Genomic DNA, 16,029 nt, shown 5'->3' on the forward strand with positions numbered 1-16,029 from the left:
TAATCATTGCCTGATATTACCATTTAAATAAGACAGTGTTGCCTGCTGGAAGAACCTGATTCTGCTTAGGTAGAAATCTTACTGATTTTGACAGCCATGACACACACCTGATAGCTAATGGCTTTTGTTTTTCCAAATTCCTCAGCCCACTGCACTCTCCTACCTATTACATACACATGTGGTTCCATTAGTGCTATACACATGTACAGGGAATATACAGTGATGTCTTTTATTAAGTTATTGCTTTTCCTTCCACTCTGTTTTACATGATAAATATTGTAACATGCCTCCTCTGGATAACTGCAATGGTAAAACAAGCAGTGACCAGTTACTCCTGAAGCTGCCACTTGGATTTTTCCAGGGTAAGGTAGTGTCAAGTATTTATTGAGGCTGCCATGCAAACTAACAGCTACTTCTCAGGACGGAGGTAGCCCCAGATAGTTCCTTCAGCCACGAAGGGTAGGAATTAGGCTTTGAATTCAAGCCCATTCAGCCAGAGACTGCTCCTCACAGCACAATATGTGTGGAAGACACCTCCAGACAACATTTAGCTTTAAAATGAGTTTGGAGAGACAAAATAGTTCATGTCCAGTCATGGAGAGATGCTACAACATTCAGTAAAGATGGTTATTTCTACTTAATATCAAGAGGTTTGAGCTAATGGACAAGCAGCTACCACCAGAGGACACGCTTGTGACTAAACTTTTCACCTAGAGGATGAAAGTGCCTTGAAGTCATTGGGTACCTCAGAGTTGTGGATGCAACTACAAGGAAGGCAGCCATGGCTATTTGTGGAGTTTTGTTTGTGTGTGTTTTGCCACAGAAATTCAAGTGATTTCTCCTCCTCTGCCTGCCAGAGTGGCTTAATTTCGTGCATAAAGAAAATGCACACATACTTCCTCAGAGAGAAACACATTCACATTTAAAAATCTATTGCTTGGGAGTTTGAATCATTTTCTAGCCACAAAATACCATTTTTTTGGGCTTAAATTCTTTATAAACATCTCTTCAGGAGATTCTGTGTCCCCATCAGGTGTCCTACCTTAACTGCACTGTTGAGAAGTCGATCTTTTTCTTCTAACTGTCTATGCTCACTCTTCAGCTCACTGCTTCTCTTTAATAACTTTCGCTTCTCTTCTTCTTTGACTGTGGAACAATAAGATTAAGGATGCAGAGGTTAAGAAAAGGATGCACTGTGCACTTGAGGACGGAAAGCAGAAGCAGGTGTTTTGCATGGTGAGTTTAGGGTCTCGTTAGCCTTTTGTCAGCAGGTACAGCCAGAGAAATCTGGAGTTTCTGCTTGCAGGCATTTCTTCACTAAGAGGGTGGTCGGGCATTGGAAGGGGCTGCCTAGGGAGGTGGTGGAGTCCTCATCCCTAGAGGTGTCCATGGAACAACTGGACATGGCACTCAGTGCCCTGGGCTGGTTGACAAGGTGGGATCAGTTATAGGTTGGACTCATTGAACTTGGAGGTCTTTTCCAACCTAAATGGTTCTGGGATTCTATGCATGTGTCTATGTGAATGGTTAGCACACAGGAGGACAACCCAAAAGGTACAGTGCACCTTTAAGGTGAATTAAAATTAATCCTTAGACTATATGTGATCCTGGAGGTCTCCAAGAAAGAGGTGAGTGGTATTTAGGAAGAGGCCAGCCCCATGGAATGGCAATAGTTAGTGACCCTGGCAGAAAAGCACAATTATAAGTGTGCCAGACCTCCATAAAGATCCTTACAAATATGATCCAATGCCTCAAACAGCCTATTGTAAGAGTGCAACAGGGAATTAAAAAAGAATAATGCTCAGTGCACAACTGTTACACAGCATATGACTCAAGTGGCTGCCATACCACAGAACACTGAAACAATTAGAAGCTGGTATTGCTGTGGGGTCAGGGACACTAGTCTGGCATTGTGTTCACACCCAATTACATGGCTCTGCTTAGCCGGACTCTGCCTCACAATGATTCTGCCTCAAAATCCTGTTTTCAGCACTGTTCCAGGGAAGGCACCACTTTGATGACAGCTTCCTCCAGGAGAGTGAAATTCCTGAGAGATCACTCTCAACTTTCTTACAGAGAGAAGACCAAAGGGGAAGGGGACAGAAAACGTCTGCCATCCCCAGTCATGTATGGCCCTATGATCTACACCATCAGTCAGACCTGGCAGCATTATAACACTACTTTGATATTTCAGCTAAGGACTCAAGTAGCATTGCTATCATGAGCAGAGAAATCCCTTGTCAGTGGCTGAGTTAATCCCTACCTGTTTTATGAGTAACATAGGAGTGAACAATAGCCAGAGTTCCAGTCCATGGCACATTGTCATCTTTCTTTAAAACCTATAAGCCCAGGAAACAATAAATGGTTAGGATTAAAAAAAAAACAAAACACCCATTAATGTTTGCTCCAGCCTTACAGTTTGGCAAGACCAGAACTTGGGTCCTTGTCTCAGAACATAGAAGTGATCTCAAGGCTAAGCACAAGGAACTCTAAGGCACAGAATCTACACTTTAGTGACACTTTAGTGTTTTAATAATTTTTTTCTTTCTTGTGCATTCAGCATTATTCACAGCAACTAGATAGTTTAGCATATCTCGCATAACTGTGATGAACAGTTGTGTGTAACAAATGTGATTTAAATAAAAGGAAAGGTGAACAGTGTCTTCTTCTGACACTGCCTCCCTCATCTCTAAGATTTACATTCTTTTGTCTGGCTACATGCTGGTGGTGTTACTGTAAACAAAGGAGCTGAAAGAACTGAAGAGACATTTTAAGAAGACAATTCTTAGCAATTACAGGCAAGCTGCAGCACTCCCTGTATGTTCTAACTCTAGGATGGTGAAAAATACCAGAAATAAATACTGCAAACTGCCCTAAAAGCCTCTCAGTACTTCTTTATCTAATGTAGCCCACTGAGCTACGACCATAGGTTAGATTTGTTTAGGGGTACACAAATCTGAGGTGTCTCCCATTTTCCCTTCTTGGTATACCATGCTCCATGTATCTTACCTTCTGTTGGCACTTTGGGCAGACCCAGAGCCCTTTGGGGGCAGTTTTGAGGGGTGGGTCCAAGCAGTTGAGATGATATGCTCTGGGACATGTGCCACAGGGCTGCAAGTTAACTCCACGCTTGCAAGCAGTGCAGTGTTCATCGTGATGGATCTCGTTCTGCAAGAGAAGGGTGCCCTGGGTAAAGTCAATCCATTGAGAACTTCTCTCTATACAGCATTCAAAGCCTCTACTGCAGCAGACAGGCTCCTTTAAACACGAAATCTAATTGTCAGAAGGACCCTGACAGACACAGAAGACAGAAATAATAGATATATGATAGCAACAAATACAAACAACAAATGACCCAGAAGCAAGTTACATAAATTGAAACAGAAACATAAAACCCAACTAATCAAACACAGGAGAGAGTCCACTAATATAGCCAGATTGTGATATCGGAATTATTTCACTTTTTTCTTTGCCAGTGTGTTACTACAACACGTGTATCTCCATGCATGGCTCTGTCCTGGATCAGAGTAAATGTGGGGATCACTTCTCCCTCATGCCCAAAGCAGAAGGAAGCAAGCAAGAAAAGGGTTCTGGGGAAAAAGCACAGTTCCATGTTTCATTCCCATTGCCTCAAAGGGCAGCTGGGGAAACAGGAGGCTGGAGGACAGCCTCGGGCTATATACCCTTTTTTGTGAACTCCTCTGGCCTCTTTCTCCCTGGCACTAATTGTTCTCTGCTCAGACGTGCTCTGACAATCTTTCTCCAACAAGACTGATTAATGCTTTGTCTGAAGCAATCCACAATATGAACTAAGACTCATCAACAAAGTTACAATGTCATGCTATGTCAATTGCTATGCTAATCTGGTGGCAACATTAATTACTCCTTTTAATAAAGGAGACACTGATTCCAATACTTTCATGCCTTGTGAATCATTACAAAAAAAAAAAAAAATTCCTACTGCTTTTCTAGGAAGTAGAATAGTAATTTTACGTTTTTTTAATTCCAAAAGCATGTTTTCATTTTTTGGAATAGTAATTAAAAAGTTTCACGGCAGTTTTAGTCAGGCTTGTATCTTGAATTCTAAACCAGTCCTGTCAAAAAATCACTCTCCAAAATATTACTCTTTATAAACTACCTGCTCAAAGAATCTTAATTTTAACTGCAATGTAGAGAGATTTACATACTAGAATGGTTACTCATTTTTCTTATCAAATTTTTGTTAAACTCATAAATCTGGACTAGAAATTTCTCAATCAGTGGAGTCAACAAAGGGACTAAACTCAAGCCTTGCATGTGAAAGCCCAAGAGTTCATCTCTTTAAAATTCTGTCTTAGGAACTCAAAGATTTAGTTAAGTGGGAGAATAGAATACTGCAATTAGGTATCTTGAGAGTGACTACCATAATCAGAAGCAAACACTGAATATACAGTGATGAGAAAGATACCTGCTAATACACAAACTTTGCCACACATACCTTCCAGAATGAATCCTCATTTGCTAGCATGTAAAAGAAGGGCAGAAAACAGATCAGTGGAAAATACATTGCTGCAGCAGTTGCTAGTTCTCGGCTGTGGGAGTAATTTTAATCAGGATGTGGCATAGGAGATCAGGACATTGCCAAAATTAATGCAGGCAGTAAAGAATGTAACAGCAAGCAGTGAAATTAGCATTTGAGATTTAAAAATGTACATTGCAGGAACACCATGTCCAAAGGTCTGATGCTAAAAGGTCATAGTATTTGAAACTTTCAGAAATTTCCATGCAGAGCTCCTCTCCACATGTCAGTAGTCAAAAAGTCCTCCTGAAGGACCACAGCATGTTGGGTGTTGAAAAGGCTGGCCCTGAACCAGCAATGCATTAATGTGGAGCATGAAATAGGTGCCTCCAACTCAACACAGATTAAATGTTAAACACAGATTTAAATGTTGAGCTGATTCCCGGACAAAATAGTCAGCCCCTGTAGGAGTGAGCCTGATGGTATCACCAAGTCCTTCTCATCAAACTACTTCACCCGGAACACCAGTGACCTTTAGATGAACTGAGTCTGTACTGATTGTATTCACAACCTGGTATGAACAAGAACCAATGGAACTCACTGGCAAGCAGGCCAAGCCTTCCATAAAAAAAAAAAAAAAAAAAAAAAAAAAAAAGAAGTGGAATTCAACACACTTTGGTCCAAAAATAAAAAGCCAGAAAAAATTAAGAGCTTTATGGAAACTGCACAGTGTGTTGCAATTTCTGCTGCTGATTTCATAGAATCACAGAATATCCTAAGCTGGAAGGCACCATCAGGATCACTGACTCCAGATCCTGGCCCTGCACAGACACCCCAGCAATCCCACCCTGTGCCTGAGAACATTGTCCAAAGTCTCCTGGAGCTCTGGCAGCCTTGGGGCCGTGACCAGACCCTGGGGAACCTGTTCAGTGCCCCACCACCTGCTGGGGGAAGAACCTTTTCCTGATATCCAGCCTAATATGCCCCTGGCACAGATCCAGCTCTTTGCCTGGGCTCTTGCAAGGGGCTGGAGCACACTGTCCCAGTGAAAAACACCTAATGGACAGACCTTTCTTTGGATTAAAGTGGAGGCAACCAAACTGATATTTCTCTCCTGTCCTCCTTCAGCTCCCTCTCTGATCAGAGTGGGAATATAGCTGTCCCATTGTGAGTCCTCATATCAGACCCACCTGGAAACCCCCTCCCTGCATTACACACTGGTTTTACACACCGATGTGTGCATACACGTGAAGATGTACACATGAGCAGGCCTCACACACATGTAGGAAGAGGAACTCGAGAATATACAAACAGCTTCACCTAACTTGGACCACAGGCTGTATATCCCATGTCCTTTGCTAACGGCACACAGTGCTGCCACTCCTGCAGAGTGCAAGAAAAGGGCAAACACTGAGTAAATGCAGAAGCATCCTTCTGGTGCTGGCAGTTTATGGGCTGCCCCAACACTGAGCTTGCGTCTTCATTTTTATATTTAACAGCCTTTGGTAGATTTTTTTTATTCCATAAATTTCTCTACTTTTCCCAAAAATTCTAGCATACTTTGGCAATGAGGTCCATAAATAATCACAGACTTATAAAATGTGCAGATGTTACTTCATATCCAAAAACACACACACAGTTTCACCACTGTATGACACAATGATTACTCAGGGGATATAAATGTTATTCAGATAAACAGAAGCTTGATAATTGATGAATCTTTTGTACAAATGATACATGTCAGGGGTTGTGACCTCATTTCAGATAAGACATTTTCATTTAAATCAATCCTGATCAATTAACATTTTGATAAAAATTTACAAGAACTGTCCTCTTCTGTATTTCCAGAAATGACAGTTGCTCCCTGGACATCATGGGGATTTTTTTCTAGTTTGTTTGTTTGTCTTTTCAGCTCACTTTTGCTACAAAGTTTTAAACTTCTTAAAACATGTCCACTTCCTTCTTCTAGTTGCTGAAAAATTAAACTGAAGACAGTATTTTAAAGGAGCACTTTATAAGAGAAGGGCAGCCGTCCCTGCACTGAAGCTGGAGAACTGCATCACTGCAGAGCCAAACAACCTGGGACAGCACCTGCCTTCTGCTCAGCGCTTGCACAGCATCCAGCAAAACAGTGCTGGTGCCAAAAATATCCTTGCAGAGGTGGGGAATTCTGCTATAAAGAAGTCCATTTCAACATTCTCAGAATATTCAGAACTACAGGACATATTCTGGATTCGGAAAAACCAAAGATACAGGACTCAAAGAGAAATTGATGATCAAGCAGAGAGGTTGCTGATTTCCAGGAAGCTCTGAGACAGCTGCAACAGTAGACACCTGTCACTTGCCTACGTCCTTGCAAATAAAATGAGAAACGTGTAATGAAAGGAAGGTCAGAGATACCAAGGGGCCGGAGGCACAACTTGCTAACAATGCCATTCTGTCCTGATTTCTCACATGTGTTTCCACGGGAAAAACAAGTGCTATGATAAGACAATATATTACAATTTTAATTCTCAATATAAAACTAAGCCAGGAATAATATTCTTTCCAGTGGGGCTCACATGAGCCTGGCTTCCTGCTAAGAGGCATGTCATCATAGCTGCTTACTGTAATAACCTCTCCTGTCCTCTGAGACCAAATGCATTAGAGGTAAGTAAAATAATGCATATGGTAGGTAGGCCAAGTGTCTGTATCTGGCATGTGAAATTTTGAAGGCAGAGAGAAGCACTGGTGCCTTTCAGTCGGTGCTCCTGTGGTGCAGGAAGTCAAGGCAGAGGCAGAAAGGTGAATCTCAAGCACTAAGCATGACACTTGACAGTGAGATCAAGCAAACACTGAAAAACTGTCAAAACTTCATGACTCAATTATAATTACCTCTGCAAATGCTCCTAATACCGAAATAATATTTAACTTAGAAAAAGGTCTCTCTTCCCTTACCTCTAATGCATCTCAGTAGAGAAAAAGAAAGGCAAAACAAGGGCAAGGACAGAATCAAATTTCTTTACTGACTTTGTCTTCTCTTCTGAAACACAAGTTTCTTCCTTCTTCCTTAAAATAGTACATGGGTCTTTTCTGAAGAATTAAACTATACTCAACATTCTCTGTGTTTCACCTCACATGTCCCAACTCTTTGTCTTCTCTGTGTTGCACATGTTTTCCTGAAATGTGCTTCTTCCCATGAGCTAATCATCAGCATCTCCAAATGGCTCCTCTGAGTTATTAATTCTCAAGGCATCTACTATTAAGTTCCTATAAGTACAAGACTGGAAGGCATCTTGAAGGTCATCAGGTCTAGATTTATGACTCTACCTCTTGGAATCAGAAAAACTGGCCTTCAGTGCTTGTTATTGTAGCAAAAGTTGTGGGGAATTTCTGGTGCTTGAGGATGGAGAGCAGTTTCTTAAAGCTGGTAGAAAGAGGCAAATGAAAAGCCTAAAATATAATTATTTTTTTAATATATATTTTTAAGTACTTGGGGTTGGCAACACTACTTTCTTCGATCGGTTCTCTCACTGCACGGTGCTTTAAGTGCCTGTCTTAGGTTGCAAGGTGTGGCTGGGGTTGTGTAATCGATTGCCATCAGTTAGAGGTGGGGCAGTTATCTTCTGTTAATTGGGCCACCCGTTAAAACCAGGAGGGGCAGTTTTCTTTATCTCTTCCACAACCCATTCTCCCTCCGGGGAAATATCATCTGCTAATGAGCCATTGAGTCTCACTGCATGACTGATAAAAATTACAGCATCCCATTGTGAGATGCTCCACCCATGGAGAGGAGCCAAGCATTCCTACCTGGATATCATCTGAGATATAGAACACCATAATTAGCCTTTTCCACTAGATTCCCAAAGGAGCAGCTTTCTTTTCTACTAGATTCTCAGAAGACCAGGCCAATCTACACCACCACTGGATCTTCAGAGGAAGACTCCACCCTTCTACCGGGTCACTGCTCCAACAGAACCACAGCTGACACTGCAGGAGGACTGCAGCCACCACTGAATGGGACTGCTACCAACACCCTGACCCACAGGGTGTCAGGTTGTATTCTGACTCTGACAGTGTTGTTTTGTGTTACTGCATTTTTATTTTATTTTTTTCCCCTAATAAAGAACTGTTATTCCTGCTCCCATATCTTTGACTGAGAGCCCCTTAATTTCAATATTATAATTCAAAGGGAGGGGGTTTACATTCTCCATTTCAAGGCAGGCTCCTGCCTTCCCTAGCAGACACCCGTCTTTTCAAACCAAAACAGTGCCAGAGATCAGATTTTCCACTGATTGCAGAGGTTTTGGATCCATCTCTACAAAATTGTGAACTTTAGCCTTATCCTTCCATTGTTTTTGCAGGAAAACAATCTATTTTCATTCCATATTAAAAAATGCAGGGCCATTACACAAAGTAATGCCCTGTGGTATCCTAACAGTAACTCATATGAAGTCCTACTAATAAATTTTTAACACACCATTAGAAGAGTAGTATATTCATTTAAAAATATGCTTACCTCTCGTTGAAAGGAACAAGGGGTTATTCAAATAATTCGATGCAAGGCGTTTCCGCTACAAGGGAAAAGAAACCAACCCCCATGTCATTGCAGTGCTCTGGTTGTCTCTTACATTTCAGATTATCAATCTCCATGGGTTTACCTCATACCTAACCAGCTCTCCAAAAGCTCCTTGGAGACCACTGACACAGCCAGACAAACAGTTGCATGATTTACCTTTCTAACAAGTTTTTCACAGAGCAGTTTATTGTGCATTAGATTTTATTAAGAAGAGAGAAATACAAATTGTAGATGTTATTGATGGGGTTGCAGGATACGTTGCATGGGCTGGTAAGAGCAGAACTACAGCAAAACTAACTTCAAGCCCAACAACGTCCATAAGGGAAAATTGTTGCTGTGAGATGACATTTTTATTTGTATATATAGAAATGGTGATGGATTTCTCACCTGCAGGAAAAACACTACTACCTTTATGACACCTGCCTACAGTTCAGAGGAACATACAGCATTTGTAAGCAACAAATAAGGGCCTTAGCAAAATATTTCCCTTTGAGAAGTGAATGTGCAGGACCTTGAGGAGCTAGCAGTGATTTCAATCTGCTGAGATCACCAAAGTTACAAACAGAAAGCACCCCAAACCTGTCTGAGATGTTTAACTCATCTAACATAGCCCATGGCCAGCCTTGTCTGACTGCACAAGCTATGGTCAATAGCAAGCCAGGCTTCATTAATAGTCTAGATGACCCCAAATTGTTCCTCTGAGACACCCAATACTTGTACAGCAGGACTAGAAACAGCAGCATTTTCCTCCATTAGATATTGTCAGATTCAGCTTGGAAGAAAATTAGAGGGATTTTGCTAGTAATTATTTATTTAGTGGTGAAAAAACTATTCTCTTACAGACAGGTGCCTGCCAATCTGTTAATGAACTTTGAATAGATGTTTCTTTCTTCAAAAAATAACCAGCCCAAAATGTAACCCTTTCCTATGAAAAAAAGGCTACTGAGGGTATGAAAATAAAATGGTATCTCAATTTTTTTAAGAACAAAGCTTTGAGAAGAAAAAGCACACCATTCAAGTGAAGACATAAGACCATGATCATATTTTTGCAGTCAAAGTTAGTATCACCACTACAAATGCTGAGCTCCTTCCATTTTGAGGGGTGTTGGCAAATAAAAGGTCTAATTTATATGCAATTTTAATTTAAACCATAATGAATTAAAGATCATTCAGCAGACTAAATTAAACTGCACCAAAATGCCTGAAATGCCACTAATACCTCAACTCCCTGATTAGCAAATCAGTCTGAGCAGCTAATTGATTAGAGAAAAAACATCTGCCTCCATTTTACTTGAATGGCATTCCCCATGGTCAGTACTTAATGACAGCTCCTAATGAGGATACAGCTGATCAGCCACAGGAGTCTTTCACAGACATTTCTTTCTCCATGCCATCCTTCATTCAAGCATATGCTTTTGAGAATAGATATGATGAGAAATATGAACTAGGCGTGCAGTAGACCCGGGCCATCTTCTCTTCCACCTCTCCAAGGTAATAGAGTTTGTCACAAACACCAATCTGGCTGCAGCCACAAAACTCTGCTGCAAGTATTTTAATAATCAGGACAAAAACCTCTAAAGAGCTACAGCTCTTTAATGCTAGCAAGGCTAAAGTTCCTACTGTGTTAAATACTGCACATATGGACATCAGTATTTGCACTGAAAAAAATTAGTTGAGGAATTCTGAAGAACTCAAGTGCCCAGATCTGCTTTGGAGAATAAAAATCACCAGTGCTTTCAAAAAAAGAACAATCAAGCGATTCAGCAGTTTGGATGCAGCAGTATGCTTCTTCTTAGCCTCATCTGTTTGCTATCTGCCAATGAAGACAGAAATCTGAAATACTGGCATACCAGAAATTCTGTATCACTTATGCCTAGATAAAGAACAATCACTTTCTTTAGTCTTAGAGAACTCAGAACACAGAGAAGCCTTGCTTAAATGGAGAGCTGGCTGCAATTGAGTTTCATTCCAGTAGAAAGTTCAGACAGCAAACCCAAACTGTGCTGAAATTTTAAATGTGAAATTTTAATTAGCTGAATAAATGCATATATGTTAGTTTAGAAACAAAGAAAAAAAAATCCAGAAAAAGTTAAGCCTATTTATATGCTGCTTTTATACCAAGTTTGCAATCCAATATTACGCAGGACCAAATTCTGATACTACTCTAAATGCAACAGTGTAAGTGTAACATACAACAGAGATTATCCAGGGCATTTTATTTTTAATAATGCATTATTATATTTATTATGCAGATTTCTATACCCTTTGCAGACTACACTGATTCTTAAACCAACACACCCCTTTTATGAATGTCACAAATAAAAAAACCCCAAAGATGATGATGATGATGATGATTATTATTATTACTATTATTATTATTATTATTATTATTTATAAATTGGCACATAAGAAAATATAATTTATTATTTGGCACTTAAAAAAAGAGAAATAGCAATGCACATTTGAACATAATGCAGCATTTTTGATCTCCAGTTATGCTCTAAAGGTACTGCCTTTGTAGATAAAAGAGTAATTAGGTCCCACATTAATTTAGTTCTCTCGGACTTTATTAAAACTGAGATGAATTCTAGTTTGGAGCAAGTGATGTTGTTTGGTGAAAACCCGTTGCTTAGCCACTGAGATATTTTCTTTCTTTTCTACATCAGGATTTCTTTACAAGTACCTGTGGTTCTGCATTCATATATATTTTTGTAGTAAGAAACACTTAGACCTTTTATTGATATGAAATAGAACTGTGGTAAAAAAGGGAATGATAAAGTACCTCTGTTTCCAAGAGCCCACTGTAGGCTGGATTTGCTGTGCTTCTTCTCTTTCTTTCCTGACGCTTGCTCTGGATTTCTGTAACCATGGAAAGGAACATGAACTGTGTATTTCTCATTCATCAGGGAAAAATGTAGATATGACTTGTTAGCAAGAATATCTTACCCTCAGCCCCTTGAGCTTTGTGTTCTTTTTCATTTCTAAAGTATAATTGGGTTGCATCAGCACTGATATTTACTGCAGTTCAAGGTTTGACATTAATAAGCTTTTCCTTGTGAGATTGACAGGCATTTTTTTTTCTTCCTTCAAGGTAGACTTCTGCTACCCTACAAGAATTTTATTATGTGTTTCTTCAGACACATATTCAGCAAGCACCATCAGAGAGCCTTCAAAGTACTCTCCTCCATGGAGGCTAGAAAAAGCATAGTTGAAATGGCACAGCTGGATTCAGTTCTAACCAGGGTGTGATGATTTATCCACCCAGAATACAACTTCATAATCCTGAGCTTGCAAAATGTCATTCTGAGTCATATGTGCGTATATGTGTCACTGCAAACACCAGCACACAGATGGGCTCTTTGGACTGCAGCCCATTTCTTCCTTCCACTAAACTTCCACAACTCCCTTCCACTAAATGGTGACATCTATTGAAGATGGCACATGTTGAGGACTGCGTTTAGCAACCACTAGCCATGTGCACAACTCTGTAAACACAGAGAGATGGAGCAGATTACTCGGCCACAGAAATCTGTAGGTTTAATGTTACTTTGATCTGAGCCAGGATTCCATTTACGTCATATGGAGTTTCTTTCTCCAGCTCTTGACATCAGTTCAGAACGCTGAGATTATTACAAGCATGTCTTTTAGAGCCTATTATTTTGATTATAAACCCCAGACACACTTTAGCAAGGAGTGCCACAGCATCCATCCCATGACATGAAGTGTGTGCTCTATTCCAAAATATTTCCTATGTGAATATTGTAAGTTATAGTTTAGATTTTGTGCTGAGGTACCAAAGTGTAGTCTAAATGCCCCCATGGTGGTGATACCTCTGTTCTGTCTTGCTCTGTCTCAGAAGGAGAGGAACTGGCAGGAGCATGTTCTTGAGCCCAGAGGGCCTGGAGCCCAACCAACAGAAACTCAGGACACCATCTGATTATGCAGGAGGTCTGGTGTCTTTCCTCAATATCTGAGCTGAAGAGGTCTATCTCAGAACACACTCAGCACCAGAAAATGCCCTTCAGGGTATTGAGCAAGATCTCCCACCTGTAATCCAACAGTAAGATAAGCTGAGCTTGCAGGGTGTTTGGATCCCCAGCACTTAGTTCTGGTTTCCAGCACCCTTTTCAAGCGTTGATCATCCCCATGTACCATTTTAAACATTGCTACAGTACAGGGTGTCAGTATTTTTGATCATGTTTTGGACACAGTGTCCCTGGAGATAAGGCCAACACTTTATATGGATTTTGTACTGGCCTAACTTCCAAGATATGGATTTAAAACTTTCCCTTCATGAAAGGGTATTGGCTAAGCTGCTGTGCTTGGAGTGATGGATGCATCAGAAGGAAACTAGAAAGACAAGAAAAACAGGAGAGTAACCTACTAGCTGGGTTTTCCTATGGCACAGGGATGTGTCACCTCTCATGTTCAGAAGGTGTTCAGAGGTCCTAGGGCACCTCAAATAACACAGTCACATGCTGCTATGTGGCTCAAGGGGCTGCACAGAATCTCACCACCAAGAAATGTGTGGTCTGAAGCTGCACTAAGATGTGAGATAAATGCCTCAGCTGTTACCACTGTAACATCACATTAACATAATTCACACTATGCAGACTCCAAAACACAGGATCTTGTCTGGGAAACAGTTCTGTGAAAATATTTCCTATGAAATGCTCAAGTGTCTATGCTGAAACATCCATCCCAAGCTCCCAGGCTCTTTGAAAGCATCTAAAGGGAATCGTGCCTCAGCAGCAGGGTGAGCGCTCCATGCAGATCCAGTGGCCTCTCAAAGCCACAAAAGAGTGATGTTGTTCTTGATGTCAGTGTCAGTTCTTCCAAGCAGAACGCGCTCAAGGCCCAATGGTAACAGAGATGTCACACCTGAGGAACCTCGGTGCGGCAATAAAACAGGAAGTGGCCCTTGGTTGACTCTTTTCTTTGGTCTCAGCAGTGTGAGCTGGAGCTGTGGCTCTTGCAGCCAGGCTCAGGACCCTTATCAGTGAATTCAGGGCTTGCAGCATCTCAGCACTGCCATGGCAGTGCAGAGAAAAAACTGGAGCTAGGGCAGGCTTGGTCTTCCAGAAGTGGTCACAGGGATACAAGATTGGGACTTTCAATGGCCCAGAAAAAGAAACAAAGAATTCAATGCAGCAGTTTTCTTTGTATGTAACTGAGCCAAGCAGCTCATAAAAGTACAGTGATGGGTCTGTTGCTCTCTGTCCTTCTTGGTCCCAAGATAAAATGTCTTTGGTACATGCTCTCACCAAGGCAACAGAAAATATCTGGTGGAGTCTGAATCACACATATGGCAGATACTTGGAATGCAGCTTTGGAAGAGGCATTGCTATGGTACAGAGATAAGAGCTGGCTGGGACAAAAAGTAATAGCAGGGGGAATAGATGGAAATGAAGAGAGAGAGAGAGAGAGAGAGAAATGAATGGAAACATCTTGAGATGTACAATAACCTATGCAGCCAGAAGGGAGGGAGAGCACTTTCTTTATGGAAACAAAAATACCATGCATCTATGTACATGAAGAGTGGTTCTGTCAATAATTACACCTAGACAGAGCAAAGGCATACACTGATGTGCTATCTTTTGTTGCTTGTTACTTCTGCTAAAAAAGTATTGCAAACTTTTCAGAACAGGATGCAATAAAGTTAAATTAAATTTGTTTCAATTGATGAAATCATAAATATTTCAGTAATCTAGGTTGACCAAGATATGCTTTCTTAGAATGACCTGAACTAAAGGTCCTTCTTTTAAAGTTGTGCTTTCTACCTTTATTTTTTTTTACAAAATTGTAATGCTAAAAGGTGTTTGTAATAGCCTAGAGAAGGAGATTCAGTATGTTACAACCATGCACTGCATCACAGAATTGAGCTATCTTATTTCTTAGCTTGTCAATTAAAAAAATAGAAACCAAACAGGAAAAATTAAACTGTAATACATTTGACAAAGATTAATGAATTTAAAGATAGCTTTATGTTGGAGGCCAAACTCCACTGAGCTGCTGCCTTCACAAATAAACATTCTGCATGGTCATTCTCTGTAGCCTGTGATGGCAATTTATCTTCAGGGAAAGCTGTACCTTGCAGACTGTCACTTTGTGGAAGCAGCTGTGTTCATTTACTGGTAAAGATGTCTCACACTCAGGCTCTGCAGAACAGAGCTCTTTTCCCAGGCAGGGAATGCTTGGGTGGAGGTCAGGTGAAAAGGCTTCCAGGTGGATAGAGAAATACACATAGAAGTGGATCACAGCCCTTCATCAGAAAATTAATGAATAAAATTAGAAAAACTGTAACACTGTGAATTAAAGATACTAAATGAGTAAGATTTTAATGATCCAATCTTGATAGAGTTACATTCCAAAAATGTGAAATTGAGAAATAATTAAAAGTTTTAAAATAAACTGAACTGTGTAATGACCACTGCTTCCTGATAAATAGCAATGACTGATAACTGTAAATATGACACAGTAAAATAATAACCTTTAGCATGTGAAAGCTATATGGAAATCTTTGACAGCTGTAATCACCAATTCTGATGAAGAAATACCCTTTCCGTATTAAATAGCTCTTGGTTGGAACCATTTATTTAATGCTAGTAGAAATATAAAAAGTGAATTTGTCTTCAAGAATTGATTCTGCATGGTGAGTGTTGTAGCAGCTTGGTTTAAAATGAGCATCTCCACACTTGGTGTAGAACAGAGAAGAGCACTGCTTCGCATTTTGAACGTAAGCAATAAATCCACACAAACAATTTATTAGTTCCAATAAAATCAAAGCATATAGAATTATTCAAAATTAAGTCCTCTCTGTCGTAAGCATAATTTGCACTTCCGCATAACTTCAAATGTTGTCCTGTTTTCCTTAGACAAAGAAAAAAAGAACCAATCATCATTTGCACTTTTTGGATTATAAATCTTCTCCCCAAATTGTTGTAGCTTTTTTGATTTCCATTTCAATCCGTGA

General features: G+C 40.3%; 1 protein-coding gene across 2 annotated transcripts in view; it reads right to left on the reverse strand.

Moving 5' to 3' along the window:
- The window catches only part of PHF21B (PHD finger protein 21B), a 161,461-nt gene that overhangs the window by 3,534 nt on the left and 141,898 nt on the right, over nucleotides 1–16,029 (reverse strand). For both annotated transcript variants that reach the window (XM_053977790.1, XM_053977789.1), the window contains 6 exons: nucleotides 11,839–11,915; nucleotides 8,997–9,051; nucleotides 4,478–4,500; nucleotides 3,010–3,168; nucleotides 2,264–2,339; nucleotides 1,043–1,146 (listed from right to left, as the gene is read on the reverse strand). In XM_053977790.1, the coding sequence (XP_053833765.1) occupies nucleotides 1,043–1,146; nucleotides 2,264–2,339; nucleotides 3,010–3,168; nucleotides 4,478–4,500; nucleotides 8,997–9,051; nucleotides 11,839–11,915 (494 nt within the window). The remainder of the gene's footprint in view (nucleotides 1–1,042; nucleotides 1,147–2,263; nucleotides 2,340–3,009; nucleotides 3,169–4,477; nucleotides 4,501–8,996; nucleotides 9,052–11,838; nucleotides 11,916–16,029) is intronic.

The sequence above is a fragment of the Vidua macroura genome, chromosome 5 (genome assembly GCF_024509145.1).
Source record: "Vidua macroura isolate BioBank_ID:100142 chromosome 5, ASM2450914v1, whole genome shotgun sequence".
Lineage (NCBI taxonomy): Eukaryota > Metazoa > Chordata > Aves > Passeriformes > Viduidae > Vidua > Vidua macroura.